The sequence below is a fragment of the Balaenoptera ricei genome, chromosome 9, assembly GCF_028023285.1.
Source record: "Balaenoptera ricei isolate mBalRic1 chromosome 9, mBalRic1.hap2, whole genome shotgun sequence".
In the NCBI taxonomy this organism is placed as follows: domain Eukaryota; kingdom Metazoa; phylum Chordata; class Mammalia; order Artiodactyla; family Balaenopteridae; genus Balaenoptera; species Balaenoptera ricei.
In genome coordinates, this window is record NC_082647.1 from 47,291,989 (window position 1) to 47,310,219 (window position 18,231).

At 45.4% G+C, this 18,231-nt stretch overlaps 1 protein-coding gene across 1 annotated transcript in view; it reads right to left on the reverse strand.

Annotated features, from left to right (window-relative positions):
- Positions 1–8,789, reverse strand: part of MTURN (maturin, neural progenitor differentiation regulator homolog) — a 29,779-nt gene extending 20,990 nt beyond the window's left edge. Inside the window, exon 1 of the mRNA XM_059933670.1 lies at positions 8,232–8,789. Within this exon, the coding sequence (XP_059789653.1) occupies positions 8,232–8,393 (162 nt within the window). The 5' untranslated portion in view covers positions 8,394–8,789. The remainder of the gene's footprint in view (positions 1–8,231) is intronic.
- Positions 8,790–18,231: the final 9,442 nt, after the last annotated feature.

Genomic DNA, 18,231 nt, shown 5'->3' on the forward strand with positions numbered 1-18,231 from the left:
ATTCTTAATTAGTGGGGATTCTGCAAGACAAATAATAAAGTCCCACTTTATATAAGTTCAGCTCAGCACCCATTTTCAAACTCAAATTTTAAAAAGTTCAAGCATATTTCAAATTCTTATCCAAGTCAGAGATGGGATTAACACCTAGCACCACACAACGGAAAATTTTAAGCCTGCCTTCCCTAGACTTGTTGTGAAGATTAGAGAAAAAGTAAAAAGTTTATTTAGTGCCTGGCACAGTGCCTGGCTGGCAAATAGTAGATATTCAATAAATGGTGGATATAAGTCGCCTATTTCCCCTTTTGCATCTGCAGGAGGATTGGGGGTAGGGGTTTCCACCTGCCACAAGGCTAAATCAGACACCCTATGTGACTTCACTGAGAACACTATCCAAGGCAACTTGGGATATAGTTCATTCAGAAGCAGGTGTATCTATGAAAACCTTGCATGGCTATTTTTTAACTACATTTTTTTTAAAAAGTACTTCAAATTACAAAGTAAACTAAGGAAAGTATATCACTCAAACAATAACAGAATCACAGAGTATCCACCACTGCTTGGTAATCAGTTTATTCAGTTTGAGTGTTTCTAGGGCATCTATAGCCTCATGAGGAGATTATTCATGCCACAATTTTCATTACTCCACTTTTGGAATTGTTGATTTATGAATATATTGAAGAAAGACTTAACACCTGCTAAAGGGCCTTATGTCCAGTGTGCCTAAATTTCCTTCCCGTGGCTGTCTAACTCATCCTGAATTCCCAGTAGTGTTGGTTTTGTGGTTTAAAAGAGTTTTAACTGAAGCTCTGCCCAAATGATAACATGAGGGAGCAGGGGGTTGGAATAAGACAGGCCCAGGTATACACGACCACTTAAAAGACATCACTTACTAAATGTTAATTGTTTCATATCCATTGTATCTCATAATAAAAGGTATTCAGTTTTATTTATTGAAACTGTCCCCTTCTACAATTAATCAAGGCAGTCAGCATATAAGATAAGATGAACTAAAAATTAAGTCTGCAGTTGAGAACATAAAGACAAAGGGGAAACAACAGAAGAATAATGTAAAACCAAGTGAGATTAGGACAAACAGTGCCGGGTAAACAAGCCTGGCACTTGCCATGGATGGGACACAGATTTGCCTCCACTGCTTTCCAGAGGCCTATGCTATGCAAAGAAAGACATGCCATCAGTGCCCCCGAGGCAGTGCCCACGTATAAAACAGACCAGCTCTTCAGAACTAACAGGAAAGGGACTAGGGGCAGGAGGGTTACCTCTTAGGAAAATAGAGAGGCCCATTCCAAAACCAAGGGAAGGCAGAGAGAGCGTGCGATGGCTGGGCTGAAGCTACTGAAAGCAGGATCTGAGGTCTAGTCTTGTACAAAGACAAATGGGCACCTGAAGACCCAGAGTCCTGCACCACAGGGCATGGCCACAAGGCCTTCAACTTGGAAAATATCAAGCATATGTAACCAAACACCCACTTTGGCCACGAAAAAACTATAGCAGGGGGTCAGAGAACCTGTGACTTTGAACAATGTAATTCCCTGGCAAATATAAATCTGGGGACAGAATGTATTGAATTTCCAATAGGGTAGTTAGAGCCAAGGCAGATCGCAGACCTGGACTATCATAATAGGGGAAATGCCAAGAAAAGGCTTCGCTAAGGAGGGGAAAGCGGTGGTTCTTAAGCTTTAGCTTGCATCACAATCACCTGGAGGCTAATTAAAACACAACTGTTGGGTCCTACCCCAGAGTTTCTGATGGGGAATGGGGCTGAGAATTTGCATTTCCAACAAGTTCCCAGCTTCTGCTGCTGGTTCTGGGACTGCAATCTGAGAACAAGAACCAGAGTGGAACTTTGACCAACTACATATTTGAGGGTGGGCGTTACATTAAAAAAAAATCTAAATGTCATTACTGACTAAAACCACCTCCAATTTTCAGGATGGCATGGGTTGCAGTGAAGTGGCCCCCCTTGTACCTACCTTGAGCAGCCTATAGATTCCTGCTCATTTAGAGTTGAAAATCCCCAGTGAGAACTCTGATTTCAGCACACACCATCTGTGGCCGTTCTTTCTGTTTTTAAGTTGGGTCAGAGTTTATTATCAAAGCTCGCCCAGCTTAAGACATTATAACAATGTCATCTGCAAACAGGAAAATGAGCGCCTGTTTTCTGTAGTATAGATGAGAACATCCAGCTTACCCAAAAATGGAATTAGATCATCAAGGTAATTCAATCCTGCAAACATTTTATTGATCACAGTCTGTGTGCTCCTACGGTTCTACCACTTGTGGGGATGGCACTTGACTTCCTGGTGCTTAGGCAGAGTTGGGGGTGGCAAGGGAGCTAAGAACACGCCTGTTGCCCTCCCAGGACTCAGTTATCTGTGTCAAAGGGCCATTGCCAAGGACCTCACTCTCACTGCATGGGTTTTCTGCTGTCAGCAGTACTGGGGAGTGCATTTTAAGTTGGTGCAGCTTAACGCACAACTGACTGCTCTCCACAGAAGAGATGGTGTAAGAGGGTAAGAGCTACAAGCCATCTCATGCCAGCCAACGTATTTCTGCCCAGGGAAGAGCATGGCTGGCCACACCTACCATCTGCTCTTGGTGTCAAACACTGATCTGTTTTACCAACGAGGAAACTGAGGCTCAGAGAGGTTAAGCAACTTGTCTGTGGTCACAGAGGAAGCAATGGGCAAAGCGAGGATGTCAAGAGAGGTGTCATGCCTTCAACCTGAGCCTCAGCTCCTTCCTTTGTAAGTCGCAGAAAATAATAATACCCACAGGGTGGATATAAACATTCCAAGAGATAATCTGTAGATAACCCTGCCTCTCATTTGGCAGGGGCCCAATGAGTGCTTATTCCCTCCTATTTGAATTTATGTTAGCAGAATTTTACTCTCCTCAGGATTACCACCCATGAATGATGAAGGACATATCTTTTTCCCTGAAATAATCTCTCTGTATGAATAATGCATGGCCACCGTGGAAGGCATTAGAGTCTACCACTATTGCTCATTTAATCTGCAAATAATAATGTGATATAGGTATGATTATCCCCATTTGACAGAAGAGGAAACTGAGAAGAGAGTTTACATTTAATAAGAAAGTGCCTTCTTTCCACTCTACCACCATGTAAACATGATGCAATCTCATTCAAACAAGTTGTATTTTCTTTCTCCAAAATGTTATTAGTCACAAAATTGTTATTTAGTCACATAGTTAAGAATAGAGACATGCCTAGGACGAAAATGGAGAGAGAAAGACATAGGCATAGGCACACACATAAAATTAAATCACATAGTCCCTCTATAAATAAAACATGTTTCTTCAATACTATGACAACTGCTACCTTTGTTTTTGCATTGAGGAGGGATTAAACTCTACAAAACTGTGGACCCAAACATGTCGTGGACAGTAAGGGAGCACCCCCCTCCCTGTCGGCAGCGCCCAGGCACCAGGGAGGGGCCGGGCAGTGAGCTTTGAGAGCTCCTTTCTCCTGGCCTAGGCGAAGAGGGAAAGCAGCTGGTGCTGCCATGCCCAGGAGCACGTGCCCCTCTGTCTGTCTGGCATGTTAGTGGCTGCCAACACCCCATTCCTCAAGCCTGACCGAGCTCTCAGGACCTTTTGAGCTGGCAGAAGAGGGGAGCACACTGCCTGTGTGTGCTGTCGGCCACTTCCCCATGACACCTGAAGAGCCAGGCAGAGTAGCTGTGTCCTTGAACTTCCAGCACACACAAGGCACTGGCAGCATTTTATCCCAGGACCTGAACTCCTTGGCCGTCCATGGGGAGAGACCTGAATCAGGGCAGCAGTTTGGAAACGGACTGCAGGGACGGGATGGCCTGTGAAGCAAGAAGGGGAAGGAGTGCACAAGGGACCCAGGAGCTGCCAAAGAGAGGGCAGACAGAAAGAAGTCCTTGTTCCTAGGCCTCTGGAGCCCCCAGCCTGATGCTGCCTGGGGTACAGTCTGCATGGCAGAAGGCACAGCCCCCTGGGCTTTGGCTCGAGTCCTGGCTCTCTTACTTCTTAGTGGCATAGTCCTGGATGAGTCCCTTAAACTCATTAGCCTCGGTTTCCTCACCTATAAAATGGGGATATAATAATACCCACCTTAGAGAATATTTGTGAGGCTCAATAAGAAGTAGCCCTTGAACCCACAGTCTGAATTGGGTCCCCTGTTGTCACTCCTGTGGTGCTATATACTCACTACAAGGCTACTGTTCAAGTTGCTCTACCATCTATTAGCTGTGGGAAAGTTAGTAAACCTTGCTGGGCTTCACTTTTCTCATCTGTAAAGTGGAGATAATTACAGAGTAGCTTGTGAGATTACTAAGATTAAATGAGTTCATATATGCAAAGTCTGACACACAGTGAACTGCACGTAAGTGGTAGTTGTCTTTGAAGCTGTCACTCTTGAAATTTAACATCTATCTTCTACACTAGACTGTTAGTCATTCATTCTTACAAACATGGATTGAATGCCTATCACATGTTTGACACTGTTCCAAGCACTGCAATACAGTGATAAGACAAGCTCTCGTGAAGCTTACAGACTAGTGGGGCAGGCAGAAAATAAACAGTGGACTATCAAGTGCTGATGAGTGCTATGATAAGAATAAAAGGGTGAGGGAGGGAGTATGTGGTCAGGAAGGTTTCTCCCAGGCCGCAATGGCAAAAAGGAGCTGGCCATGTAAAGATGTGGGGGAAGAGTACTTTAGGCAGAGGGAACAGCACACGTAAAGGCCCTGAGGCAGGAATGAGCTTGGCTTGTCTGAAGACCAGAAAGGCCAGTGTGGCAGGAACACAGTAAGCAAGGGGGAAGAATGGTCCAGGATGAGGTCATAGAGGTGGCAGGAGACAAATCATGTGGGGACTTGAAGCCAAGAAAGCTTAGGTTTTATTGCAATAATGGGAAGTCAGTTCAGGAGAGGTAGGGAGTGGTGAGAACATGACTTGGATTATATTTTAAATAGATCCAGAGGGACTGCTGTGCAGAGACCCTGCCAGAGCCACTAATATCATCACCCCCACTTTAGGCACTTTTCCCAAACAAGTCTGCTAGGGAGGTATTAATATCATCCCTATTTTACAGATGTGGAAATCATGGCAGAGAGGGGTTAAATAACTTCCCCCAAGTCTCAAAGTTAGATGTGGGGAGCTGGGGTGCAACTCGAGTAGCCTGACCCCAGAGCCTGTGCCCCTAACCATTATACCACTCTGCCTCTTAGATGAATAGAATGGCCCCATTCTAGGTAGCCCTGGCCAAGTGCAGAGTGAGCCCTCAATAAAAGTCTGTTGAATGAATGAATGAATGATATAAAGACACTCTGTAAATTGAGAAATGCTATGTAAATATTCTTATTGTTAAATCCTTCAGATTACATTCCCTTCATCTCAAATTTCTTCTAATGTTTAGCAGATTTTTCTGGGAAAAGAAAAAGAAGAGAAGTAGGACATTTATTTCATGTCTGAGTTCCCTTAGCGAGAGGCAAACAGCACTTGACAAATCTGGCCTGGGACAGATTAGAGGAGAAGTTTTGGGCAAAGAAAACTCCAGTGGTTGGCATCTCGTCCATTATGGCCTCTAGAAACTGAAAAAGTTCCAGTCTACCCAATGAACTACTCCCCCCCCCCCACCATTATCTTTCTTCCCTATCTATTTCATTTAATTGTCAGTGAATGAATACTTTCAAAAGAAATACTTTCAAGCACTTTACTCATACAGGTGGGAAAACATTTAAAATATAATATGGGTGGCCTTGAAAAAGGCCTGATATACTTAATGTTTCTGAATGATGGTTTGATAAATATATTCAAGGCAAGAGAATAGCCTTGCTTTTCTCTACCTACTTATTCTCTTTGGATATGTCTCCTGCAGTGCCAGCAAGAAGGCTGTGTGGAACTCTCCCCCATAAAATCCAGAACCATGAGTGATTCTTGTCCCATCTCGAACAATAAAGAGGGGGAAAGGTCACTGGCAGTCCAAGGAAGCCCAGGGCTAGAAGGGACTCCTAATCAAACCCTAACACTGCAATTACTTGGACCCTGATGCCCTTTCCACTATATACTATATACTGGAGCTTACTTACACTTTTACAGTGGAGTAAATCCTTTTTTAATGATCTCCCACTGACAACACTAATTTACTTATTTTAACTACAGTTAACAGTGTTCTTACATACACTTATAGTTTACTTGCTCTTCACAAGTACCTATGATGGAGGCATTCTGATCAACCTCATTTTACAGGTGAGAAATTGAGGCTCTTAAAAAAGAGACAAGTTCTGGGCGTCCCTGGTGGCGCAGTGGTTGAGAATCTGCCTGCCAATGCACGGGACACGGGTTCGAGCCCTGGTCTGGGAAGATCCCACATGCCGCGGAGCAACTAGGCACGTGAACCACAACTACTGAGCCGGCGTGGCTGGAGCCTGTGCTCTGCAACAAGAGAAGCCGCAATAGTGAGAGGCCTGCGCACCGTGATGAAGAGTGGCCCCCGCTTGCCCCAACTAGAGAAAGCCCTGGCACAGAAACGAAGACCCAACACAGCCAAAAATAAAAAATTAATTAATTAATTAATTAATTTTTAAAAAAATTTAAAAAAAAAAGACAAGTTCTAAACTCTGGGGAACCCCAGATCTCTGACCCAAATTTGTGGGGCCCTTGCTGTGCACTGGAGACTATTAGGTGCTTTATCTATTTGATCACCTGGCAGTTGGTATTATACCCATTTTCTGGATGTGTACACTGAGCATCTGAAAACATTAAAATGCATCTGACCAGAGTCACACAGCCAGAACTCAAATCTGGCTGTCCCCCAATGCCATCCCTCTTCTAGAGTGTCGCAGGGCTGGGGCCAGGTGGGTTGTTCACCTTTGCGGGGTGGGGTGGGGTGGAGGTGGTGGGAGGGGCATGCTTTATCGACAAGTCATACAAGAAGCCTTCATCTCTCTGGGGCCAAGAGAGACAATCTTGCTGTCTCTCTAACTCTTTCTCGAACTTCCCGTTGGTGGTAGGGGCGCGCGACAGCCTGGACCTCGGCCCAGCTTTGTCTCACCCTACCTGAGGAGCCAGCGCCAGGCCTCGCCGAGGCGCTGCCCCACCTCCGTCCGCAGGGGCGGCAGCAGCGCCAGCTCCAGGCTCAGGCCGGCGACTCAGGCTGGTAACCTGAGCCCATAGCCGCCTCCATCTTACATTTGGGGACCATTATTTTTTCCTCGTCCTTACAAACACTTCATGAAGCGCCATCCTCGCCCAGTCTCTGCACCTCCCAACCCAACTCCCCGGCCCTCTACATCCCCTTCCTAAACTACCAGCGCCAAGATCCCAGGTGGGCGCAGGATGCAAAGTCGAGGTTTTGGACACCGCAGTTCCAGGTCCCGGTACCTCCGAGCCTGGGGCAGGGCGGGGAGTGGGGTGGGTAAGAGAAATTCCCCCTCATCTAGAAAAACCGAAGGGCTTTGGCAGGGCCGAGGCCGCCGCCTCAGCTGGACAGAACCTCTCGGGCTCCACACACCCCGTTGGAAGCTCACAGAGAAGCAATGGAAGCACGAGAGGAAAGGGGGATAGGCGTGCCTGTGTGTGTTTGTGTGTGTATGCGCACGCGCGAGTGCGTTTTTAAGATCCGAGGTGTAATTCCGCAAAGAAGGTCCAGGAGATGGGGCATCGCTAGTGTGGACATAGGCTTTGTGTCCAAACACCGATGAGAATAACATGGGGGAGGGGGACGGGAGCGGGTTCTCCCTGGCAGGGACAACTCGAGGAGTTGCGTCTGCGCATTTAGAGGGTAACGGGGTTCCTCACCTGGGCGGGACGCCTGGGTGTAGGAAGCTCCCGACTCCGGATCCTGCGGGAGGGGAGGGTCCGCGCGCCCTGGCCCGCACTGGTGCGAGGCTGAAACACCCCCGGAGATGCTCCAAGCCGAGCACAGCGCTCGAGCCGTGGGGTCGCGTCCCGGAACCAGCCCTCTCTAGCCCGGCTCCCCGGATCCTAAGGACGCCCCTGCCTGCCGCCTACCGGACGCACCCGGAGCGCTGACCCCAACGGGCCGGGCCCGAGGGCTCCCCCGGCGGAGCGCGGAGCAGCTGGGTGCGCCGCGGTCAGCCGGTTACGCCCCCCCACCTCCCGCCCCACCGCCTCGCGGCGAGGGAGCTCGGGCGCAGGGAAGCGGCCGCGAGTCCACACTCCCGCGCGCTGCGGCGGTCCCTCCCCCAGGCACTCACAAAATTGTCCCCGCAGCCGTTGTCCGGACACAGCACGTAGAAGGAGACGCCGGGGTCGGCGTAGAAATCCATCCTGCGTTCGGTCTCCTCGGTGGCGATGAGCTCGAAGGGCGTGTTGGAACACCATTTCTCCGCAACGTCAGCCAGCTGCTGGAAATCCATCCTGGCCCGCCGCGCCCGCTGCTCCCTCAGCCTCCTCACTCGCCGCCCGCCTCCCGCTCCCTTCGCCGCCCGCCCTCCTCTCCTCGGGCGCCCTCCTCCCGGGCGGGCAGCGCGCAGCTCTGTGGGCTCTCGGGCAGGCGGCTGGGCCGGGCGACGCGGGCTCCCTCCAGTCCCGGGGCTCCTCCCGGCGGGGACTGTTTACATGCTGTGTGTAACGGGGTGGGCGGCGACCAGGGACAGCGCGGCGCCGCGCCCGGCTCCTCCCCGCTCCGCCTCTCCTCCCGCCCCGTTTCGGGCCGCCCCCGAGGCTGGCGCGGCGGCCGGGCGAGGTTGGCGGTGGGCGCGATCGGGCGGGACCTGGCGCGTCGGGAGGGACCGGGCGCTCCGCGAGCTCCCCTGTTCCACCCCCACCTTTTTAAAAACTAACCCTGAGCATAGCTGGGCCCTCCCGAACCCAGGGCCGCCCCGGCCCGTGACGTCATGGGCCCCAGCCAATCAGCCGAGCCTGAGGCCAGCGCCGCGGCCTGCGAGCCCGGTGACGTCACAGCGCGGGCCCGAAATCCGCGGCTCCCAGGTTGCAGTGAAGTGGAGTTATGTGGATCGCGTTTATCTGCCTTTGGAAGGCCGGGAAAGCGTTTTCCCCAATGCGACTGAAATGCAGGGAGGCTCACAGAATTGCAGATAACGTGTACCTTGTCTGAGGCTGGCAACGGAGAAGCTGAGAAAACCTAAGGGAAACAGAGCTTTTTTTTTCAGAAATCACAGCTCTGTTCTCTGATTAACGTAAAGAAATGTTTCCCATAAATACATTTACTAGACACTGAAATGAATGTCCATTTGGAAAGGAAGAGGAAAGTTTTGGGATTTGGGGGTTTGTTTTTGTGTGTGTGTGTGTGTGTGTGTGTGTGTGTGTGTTAACATAAAGCTGAATATTTCTTAGAAATAAGCCTTATAAGACTAGCTTGAATAGTAGTCACCTTCAATCCATATTGTATAACCTAAAATGATCAACTGCTAATTTGGGAGAGAATAAAATACATTTTAAAACAAGAGTACAAGGCCCAAAGAGTGCACCTGTTGAATGCTCACTGGCTGCCGGGGAACAGACAGGCATTGCTGGCTTGCAGAAAATGCGTTGGACAGAGCCCTGGCCCACAGGAAGTGAATGACTACTAGCAGAGACAGGCTAAATAGCATTCATTCTACAAACATTTAATCAGCTTTTATCTTTAACGTTTGTCTTCTGAACCAGGCACTGTGCTAGCCTTAGGGATAGAAATATGAATAATAGGTAGTTCCACCCTCAAAGAGCTGGCAGACTAGGGAAGGGCAGCTCATGACACCACAAACCCATTGAACACACCACTTCCTCAATAGAATAGATGCGATTCTGGAAAGTTGTTTTTCTTGCACATCTCTGGGATAGGAATTCTTTTTCCCTTGGCTTCCCTTAATAAAATCAAAGCTGTATTCCCATAGTGAAAGTAGAAAATCCAGTTAATCTTTTGGTAGAGGAAGAGGTCACGACAGTGATCAGCCTAAAGGCTTCCTGGGCACTGAATCCTATCTGATCTTTTTCCTGATGGGAGTTGTCAGTACCTGGAAGTTAATGCTCATGTGTAACAGTTTCACGACTTCGTAATTTCTGAATCCCTTCAAAACAATTCAGTTCAGTGAACATTCCTGGAGTATCTATTGAGTACCAGACAAAGATGCACAAGGCCCAGCTTTTGCCATCGAGGAATTTACAGACTGAACTAGGGAGGATTCTAAGATGACCTTCAAGATTCCTGTGTACACCAAGATTCCTGGTATACCCAGATGTTCTCCCAATTATTCAAACAACCACTAATCTAGGTACTGCTGTGAGGGATTTTGCTGATGTAACTAAGGTCTCAAATCAGTTGACTTCAAGATAGGGAGATTGTCCTTGGTGGGCCTGATGTAATCACGTGAGCCCTTACAAGGGATTGGGCTTTTCTTGGAGATTCAAAGCATGAAGTCGATTCATCATCAGTGAGATTCTCCACTAATGGCTTTGACGATGGAGGGGGCTGCTCTCCTGGAGAGGATTCTAGGCGCTCAGAGCAACCCCTGACCGCCAGCCAGCAAGGAAATGAGACTTGAGTCTTACAACTGCAACGACCTCAATGAGCTTGAAAGTGAATTTCCGCAGAGCCTCCAGAGAAGAGCTCAGCCTGACTGATGGCATGATTTCAGCCTTGGGAACCCTGAGCAGAGAACTCAGTTATGCCTTGGCTGTGCTAGAAATTCTGACTTACAGAATGGTGAGCTAATTAACGGGTGTTGTCTTAAGTTGCTAAATTTGTTTTAATTTGTTATGCAGCAGTAGAAAACTAATACACAGGACAATGAAGGAGACAGACACAAGAATAAAAAAATTCAATACGTTGTTGTGTTACAAAATGTTGCTTTTTTCTTTCTTTCTTTTAAATAGGGACACCTCAAGATAGAGCAATTTTCCTTGCAGTCTTACCTGGTTCTGCCACTTAAAGCATTACATGCATTAGTCTGGAAGTTTCAAAAATGAAGAGAGATTCTTTAAATTTGAAACTAAAATATATAAAAGACATAGCTTTTCTTCTTTTTGGAAAGGAGGGAGTTATACAAATACATGTGTTTTTAAATCCATCTATCAAGTTTGCTCCAAGTGATGGATGACCATAATTACAAAGTTTTATTTATTTAACAAATACTTTTTGTCAGAAGATGAAAAATTCTCAGGATGAAAAAGAGCTCTCTGGGGCTTCCCTGGTGGCACAGTGGTTAAGAATCTGCCTGCCAATGCAGGGGACATGGGTTCGATCCCTGATCTGGGAAGATCCCACATGCCACGGAGCAACTAAGCCCGTGCACCACAGCTACTGAGCCTGCGCTCTAGAGCCCACGAGCCACAACTGCTGAGCCCATGAGCCACAACTACTGAAGCCTTCCCACCTAGACCCTGTGCTCCGCAACAAGAGAGGCCACCACAGTGAGAAGCTCGAGCACCGCAACGAAGAGTAGCCCCCGATCACCACAACTAGAGAAAGCCCGTGCGCAGCAACAAAGACCCATCACAGCCAAAAATAAATAAATAAAATAAAATAAAATAAAAAGAGAATTCTGAGTATAAAGCAATTGTTCAATAAATTGAATAGACATCGTTGGTTTCCTTAGAAAGGCGTTGAGTTTAAAGAACAGAAACTTGAGTTCTGGGTTGATTCCAACCTCAGTGAGTTTCAGTTTCATGTATTGATAACCTGCAATTTACTTAATTGCCCTGAGCCTCAGTTTTCTCTTCTGAAAATGGTGACAATAAGTGAGATAAAGTATGTAAAGTCCTTTTTCCAGAACCTGGCACACAGTAAGGACTCAGTAAATGCCATGATTACTCTTAATCTGCTTCTTGGGAATGATTTGTAGGAAGATCAGCTGATGAATTTTAAAAGTAAAATTCAGGAGTGACATGAGGGTGATAGCATGGTGAGTACTGATCACAGATGATGTGAAGTATTTTTTCCAAGCATTTGGAGCAGGGTTTCTCAATAGCAGCACTACTGATATTTGGAGCTGGCTATTTCTTTCTTGTGGGCAGTTATCTTTTGCATTGTTGGATGTTTAGCAGTATCCCTGGCATCTACCCGCTAGATGCCAGTAGCATTTCCCCCCCCACTCCCCCTGCCACTGTGACAACCAAAAATGTTTCCAGACATTGTTAAATGTTCCCTGGAGGCCAAAATCACCCCCACTTGAGAACTACAAATTTAGAGAGAAAAGTCTTGCACATTTTATGGAAAGGGTGCTCACATAAAAGCAGTGGAAATTAGTCCTGGAAAGTGCATCTACAGAGGCTGCTTGAACCTTGGTTTACTTAATGCAACTGGAAAAGTCAGTTGCTTGGACAGGAAGCCAATAAGTCACTCTGCTTCCCTCCTGCTTGGACAGAGTCCTGTGAGGCGTCCCGTGTAGAGATGTATACAGGCTCCAGGTACAGGGCAGTGGTCATTCCAGAACTTCAGCCGGGTCTTTTGTGTAGGCCAAGGCTGAAGGAACATCAAGGACCCCTGAATCCCCTTTCATTTTTTTTTTTTTTTTTTTTGCCTTTGGCCATTGTTCAGAAGTAGAAGGAAAATTAAACCATAGCCCCATTGGTGGGCAGAGAGTTGTTCAGGCTTCATTGCATTTAGAGAAATGTTTCTCTTCTTTTATAGGAATCTAGACTTTACTCTCTCTGAACACTGTCTTTGGGAGATGTGTGTTGTTAAGGAGAGGAGGCATCTTCAAACCCCACGCTGGCTGGGAGGTCTCAGGAGCCCTAATCGGAATTGCAAAGCCCACCCGAGATTCTCCTACTCCAGCCGACTCTTCCACCCACCCCTGTTCCCAAGTCCTCTGTGGCTTTTATTCTAGTGTGAGTAAGGCTGACTTGGATATATAATTTTACCTTTTATTTACTCCCACATTGTAAGTGCATTTAATTAGCCCTACCATCTGGTGAATCTGCTTCATCCACATAGCCTCGTGGTCATGTGGTACAAGGAACGAGGCAGAAAGGGAAGTGTGGCTGGTTCCACATTCACCCTTTGAACCCAAGGTAGTTGCATTGTATCAAGAGGGACTGTAGACACCAAGCTCCAGGAGGTGACCATCAGTAGAGTGGTGTGTGATTTGTCACAGCAGTGATGGGAGAGGTGAAAGGACTCCAGGATCTGGAGACAAAACTCCCAAGAAGTCAACATAAGTGGGATGAGAGCCATCCCCACGTCTTCCCAATACACTCAGGAGAGGTGACACCTGGGCAGTGGGGTAGGGAGAATAAATAGAAGGTAGTCGGGCGAGTTCAGCCTATGCCAAAGTTTATGTTTCATTGTAACTGGGGTTTGAAAAACAAAAAATTAAATTGGAAGATAGGCAAAAATTAAAAATCTACATAAATGGGTCACTGTGACCCAAATACCCCATAAACCTCAGGAGAAGGATTTTCTTCAGCATTCTTGCCCTCTGGCCAGAAAAATCCATTCTGAATTTTGTTTCTGAATCTGTCGATCTTAACTTCTACAAAATCATTTCCTTTTTGTTATCCCTCTAAAGGCTTTGCATCTAGAATCTGAGGAAGCTTCGGGTTACATAATTTGGCTACATTTGCCTTCAAAGCATGTCTACCTGATCAAATTCCCTGATAAACATTTTCCTGTTATATATGTCAAAGAAAGAGAAATTATTTTTATTTTTTAAAATACATTTAAACACCTCGGCATTCTATTTTGTTCAGTCATTCCCCTCCTTGCCCCTACTCTCAACTAAAATAGTTTCTCATGTTCCCTGTTTCTAAATATTTTCATTGCCTTCTTTCCATATAACACACAAAACTCCCTTTTCAGCAATATCTCTTTGGTGGTGCTGAAAGAGAAACACAGACTTCATGGTGGCAAAATGGTTGTTTTAACATTTTTCTTTTCCCTTTCTGATCATGATTATAGTTCTGTCTTTATTTTATTTGTCTGCTGAGGCTTATTAGCACCTAGTTATATTAGCTCATTCTCTGGCGAGGTGTCCCAAGAGCATTACTCCAGAACTCCTACAAGGATGTAGCTTTCCCTCTGGGAAAAGGCATGTATCCAGGAAATTTGCTAAACCGGAACCTGCTGTCCTTAAATTAGCAGACTGATCTTTTGTGATACGTCCACTTAGTAAGATACAATGATCTGGATGACAGCAGAGCTTGCTTTACTCCAGCCTTGCCCCAGACAGAGAGCGTGCTTGTCCTGAGCTACAACACCAGCCAAGTAGTTGATAGAACGAGTGCAGCTAAGATCTGTGACACAAATGGAAGTCTGGGTGTTAGAAAGACTTCAAATCATGACTTTGCCACAATTAATTAATTAATTGTGACCTTGGATAGGTTACCTAACTCCTGTGAACCCCCATTTCCTCATCTGTAAAAACGCAATAATGGTATATTCCTTGTGAACTTGTTGTAAGAATTTGAGAAAATAAATATGTGAGTGTGTGTGTAATAGGGGAAGACAGTGCAAAGATCAGCAAGAAGTTTTTTAAAAAGTGAGAAATTTGACAATATATCTAAAGTTCTGATAGTAGTGGTCCTTGGTCTATAATGTGTGTAGAGATATTGATTAAGTTTAGGTTTTGTTAAATTAAGTATGCCTGTTAAAAAATTTAAGGTGTATCAGTTAGAAATTGCATTCAGCTAATAAAAGTCTTGACTAAAGTGACTTGAACAAAATCAGAGTTGGTTTTTGTTTCACATGAATGAAATGTGGAGGTGGGCAGTTCAGGGCAGATTTGGCCACTCCTTGGTCATTAGGGGTCGGGCTCTTCTTTCTGCCCTACTATCCTTAGGGTGTGGCTTCCATCTTCAAAGTTTCCTCAGGGTGCATGATGGTTTCTGGAGTTCCAACTATCACACTCACATTCCAAGCAGGACAAAGGAGGGAAGGACAAAGGAACATAGGCCAACTGTCATTATTCTTTTAATGAGCCTTCCCAGAAGTTCCAACTAACTTCTCATGTACTGTTTCCCTTCTATCTTTGAGGGAAACTCAGAAATGTAGTTTCTCAGCAAGGTTTATTTCCCAGTTTCATTGCTAAGGAAAAAAGGGAGAATGGCTATCGCAGAGACATAGAGCAGGTTCTGCCATAAGGGTAACCACTAAATATTAGAGAAAGAATGAGAAACTTCCAAACAAATAGAAAGGAAAATGGGGACCAAAGAAAGTCCATCAATCCAACAGATAGCGGGAATGAACAGAAGCCAAGAAAAATCATTCTAATGAATGATATACACAAAATAAGATGGAGTAAATAATTCCAGTGCTTTTTTCTGTTGTTTTTTTGTTTTTTGTTTTTATTTTTGGCTGCATTGGGTCTTCGTTTCTGTGCGCGGGCTTTCTCTAGTTGTGGCAAGTGGGGGCCACTCTTCATCGCGGTGCACGGGCCCCTCACTATCGCGGCCTCTCCTGTTGCGGAGCACAGGCTCCAGACGCGCAGGCTCAGTAGTTGTGGCTCACGGGCCTAGTTGCTCTGCGGCATGTGGGATCTTCCCAGACCAGGGCTCGAACCCGTGTCCCCTGCATTGGCAGGCAGATTCTCAACCACTGTGCCACCAGGGAAGCCCCTAATTCCAGTGTTTAAGTGTACTCATAATCAATGTGAATGGACTTAACCCACAGATGAGAACATAGATTGTCAGACAGGATAAATCAAACAAAAGTCATCCATATGCTGTTTATAAGAGACACACTTAAATTATAACAGAGGAAGTGTGAAAGCAAAGGACTGGGAAAATATGTAACAGGCAAATTCCTGTTAAAGGATAATGTTTTTAAAAGATAATATCATGATGCTTATATAAATAGAGAAGAAAACATCAAAGATTTTATTTAACTCTTTAATTAGTGAGGGAACTAGTAAGATGCTATAAAAGAGAATTCAAAGTATTACACTTTTATAGTTGAATCAGGAATGAATACACAAATAGATGCAAAATTGGTTAATATCCACAGGGTGATAATCAATTACATTTCACTGAACATAATTTTTATATCGATGGAGAAAAATTATTTGCATTGCTATCAGTTTTCTATAAAACAGCTCAAAGACAAGGAAAGGCACAAACTACAGAACCTGAAAACTCAGCGGGATGTGCTCTCAAACAATGCTTAATTTTCCATTGAAGACACCAAGGAACCTTTTGGTCTATGTTAGTCTTTCACAACGTTCCCTAGTGTTCCCTCTCCTTCTATGATCATAAAAATCTCAAAGAAAGATTATTCTTTTTTTCTTTTTTAAAAAAATTTATTTATTTATTATTTATTTTTGGTTGCATTGGGTCTTTGTTGCTGTGTGCGGGCTTTCTCTAGTTGCGGCGAGCGGGGGCCACTCCTCGTTGCGGTACGCAGGCCTCTCATTGTGGTGGCTTCTCCTGTTGTGGAGCACGGGCTCTAAGCACGCGGACCTCAGTAGTTGTGGCTCATGGTCTCTACAGTGCAGGCTCAGTAGTTGTGGCGCACAGGCTTAGTTGCTCCACAGCATGGGGGATCTTCCTGGACCAGGGCTCGAACCCATGTCCCCTGCATTGGCAGGCAGGTTCTTAACCACTGTGCCACCAGGGAAGCCCTCGAAGAAAGATTATTCTTAAGTTTGACTGGCAAGATCCAGGTCCACAGAGTAATTTGACCAACTACAAAATTAATTTTTGTGTTGAAGTTTTCATAAGGAATCCCATAATGATCTCTTAAAAGATTTGCTCTCCTATGGCTAGGAAACTCTTGCCATCAAATTATGCCTGCAGTATCTATAAATTTGGGTGAATTTCTTTCTTCTTAAAATCTTCCAAATTTCTTAAGATTCCTGGTCTGCCAGGAAGTAACCTTCCTCACCTCCTGTGAGGCTGGGATCCTATAAGCCAGACACCAGCCAGTTTTCCTAGGAGGGCCTTGTAAGCGTCAGCTCCGTAAGCCAAGTCAACCTTAGCTCCCTAAAAGTGGTTGGTCATATCTGATGAAATAAGCATCATTCTCAAATATGGCACTCCAGGAAAGGCCCTGGTTGTACAATCAATTCATCCAATTGTATCTTGGTAAGGAGAACAGATTCTTATTGAGCCTTTGCAAATAATTATATTGCCATGAAAAGCATGGAGAATCAGTAAGAGTTTCTGAATTCTGTGAGATAGGTGGTGATCAAATATAATTTTTAAATGTTCCATTTCAGTTCACAAAAGCAGAACCTACTAAATTTTATAGGTTACAAATAGCTTAAGAAGAAAGAAAAGGGTTTATTTATACAACCAGAATATAGAACACTGAAATAAAATCAACATTCCAAAAAAATAACCACAGTGAAATTTTTCTCATCAGTTCACTCAGTCTTATGTAATTAATTCTTGTTCCCTGAGCCTTGGGTTAGTAGTCCTCTTGACTAAAAACAGTCCTGGAGATCTTGATTTTGTCCACTGGTATGGTATGAAAGTTATCTAAGAGATGCCAGCTCAGAAGCATGTACACTAGAGGCTAAGTTTTAAAGCACTGATAGCCTGAAGTACCGGGTACAGTCCTTTTCTATACTGAGAAAAGACTCTGAGACCATCCTTCTTAGTTGAAGACAAAATTGGCCTGTAGCAGGGCTTCCCTAGTGGCGCAGTGGTTAAGAATCCGCCTGCCAATGCAGGGGACACGGGTTCGAGCCCTGGTCTGGGAAGATCCCACATGCTGTGGAGCAACTAAGCCCATGTGCTGCAACTGCTGAAGCCCGCACGCCTAGAGCCCATGCTCTGCAACAAGAGAAGCCACCGCAATGAGAAGCCCGCACACCGCAACGAGGAGTGGCCCCCGCTCGCTGTAACTAGGGAAAGCCCACGTGCAGCAACGAAGACCCAATGCAACCAAAAATAAATAAATAAATAAATTTATTTTAAAAAAAAAATTTGGCCTGTAGCTTACAGCAGAGCCTTCAGGCAAGCATCAGAGTAAAACAAAAACTACTTGTAGATGGCAGAGACTTAAAATGGCTATGTTTAATTTATAACTAGTAACCTTCAAATGTGAAAGGTCTGATGAGGGGTGCCTAATAATAATGCAACCCACAGAAATTTGGTTGTTTCTATAGCATGTCAAAGAAAGATAATAACGTCACCCCCCTGGCAAAAAAAAAGTCTGTCCCTAAGGATAATGATTGAGCTTACATTCAAAGATACCTGATTCATTAAAATGGAGAAACATAATTTTATGGAGGAAAAATCTTGAGATATAACATAATGATCATAAAACATAATATACCAAGAATATACCAAGAATAGCAAGTAAAGAGATTCAGG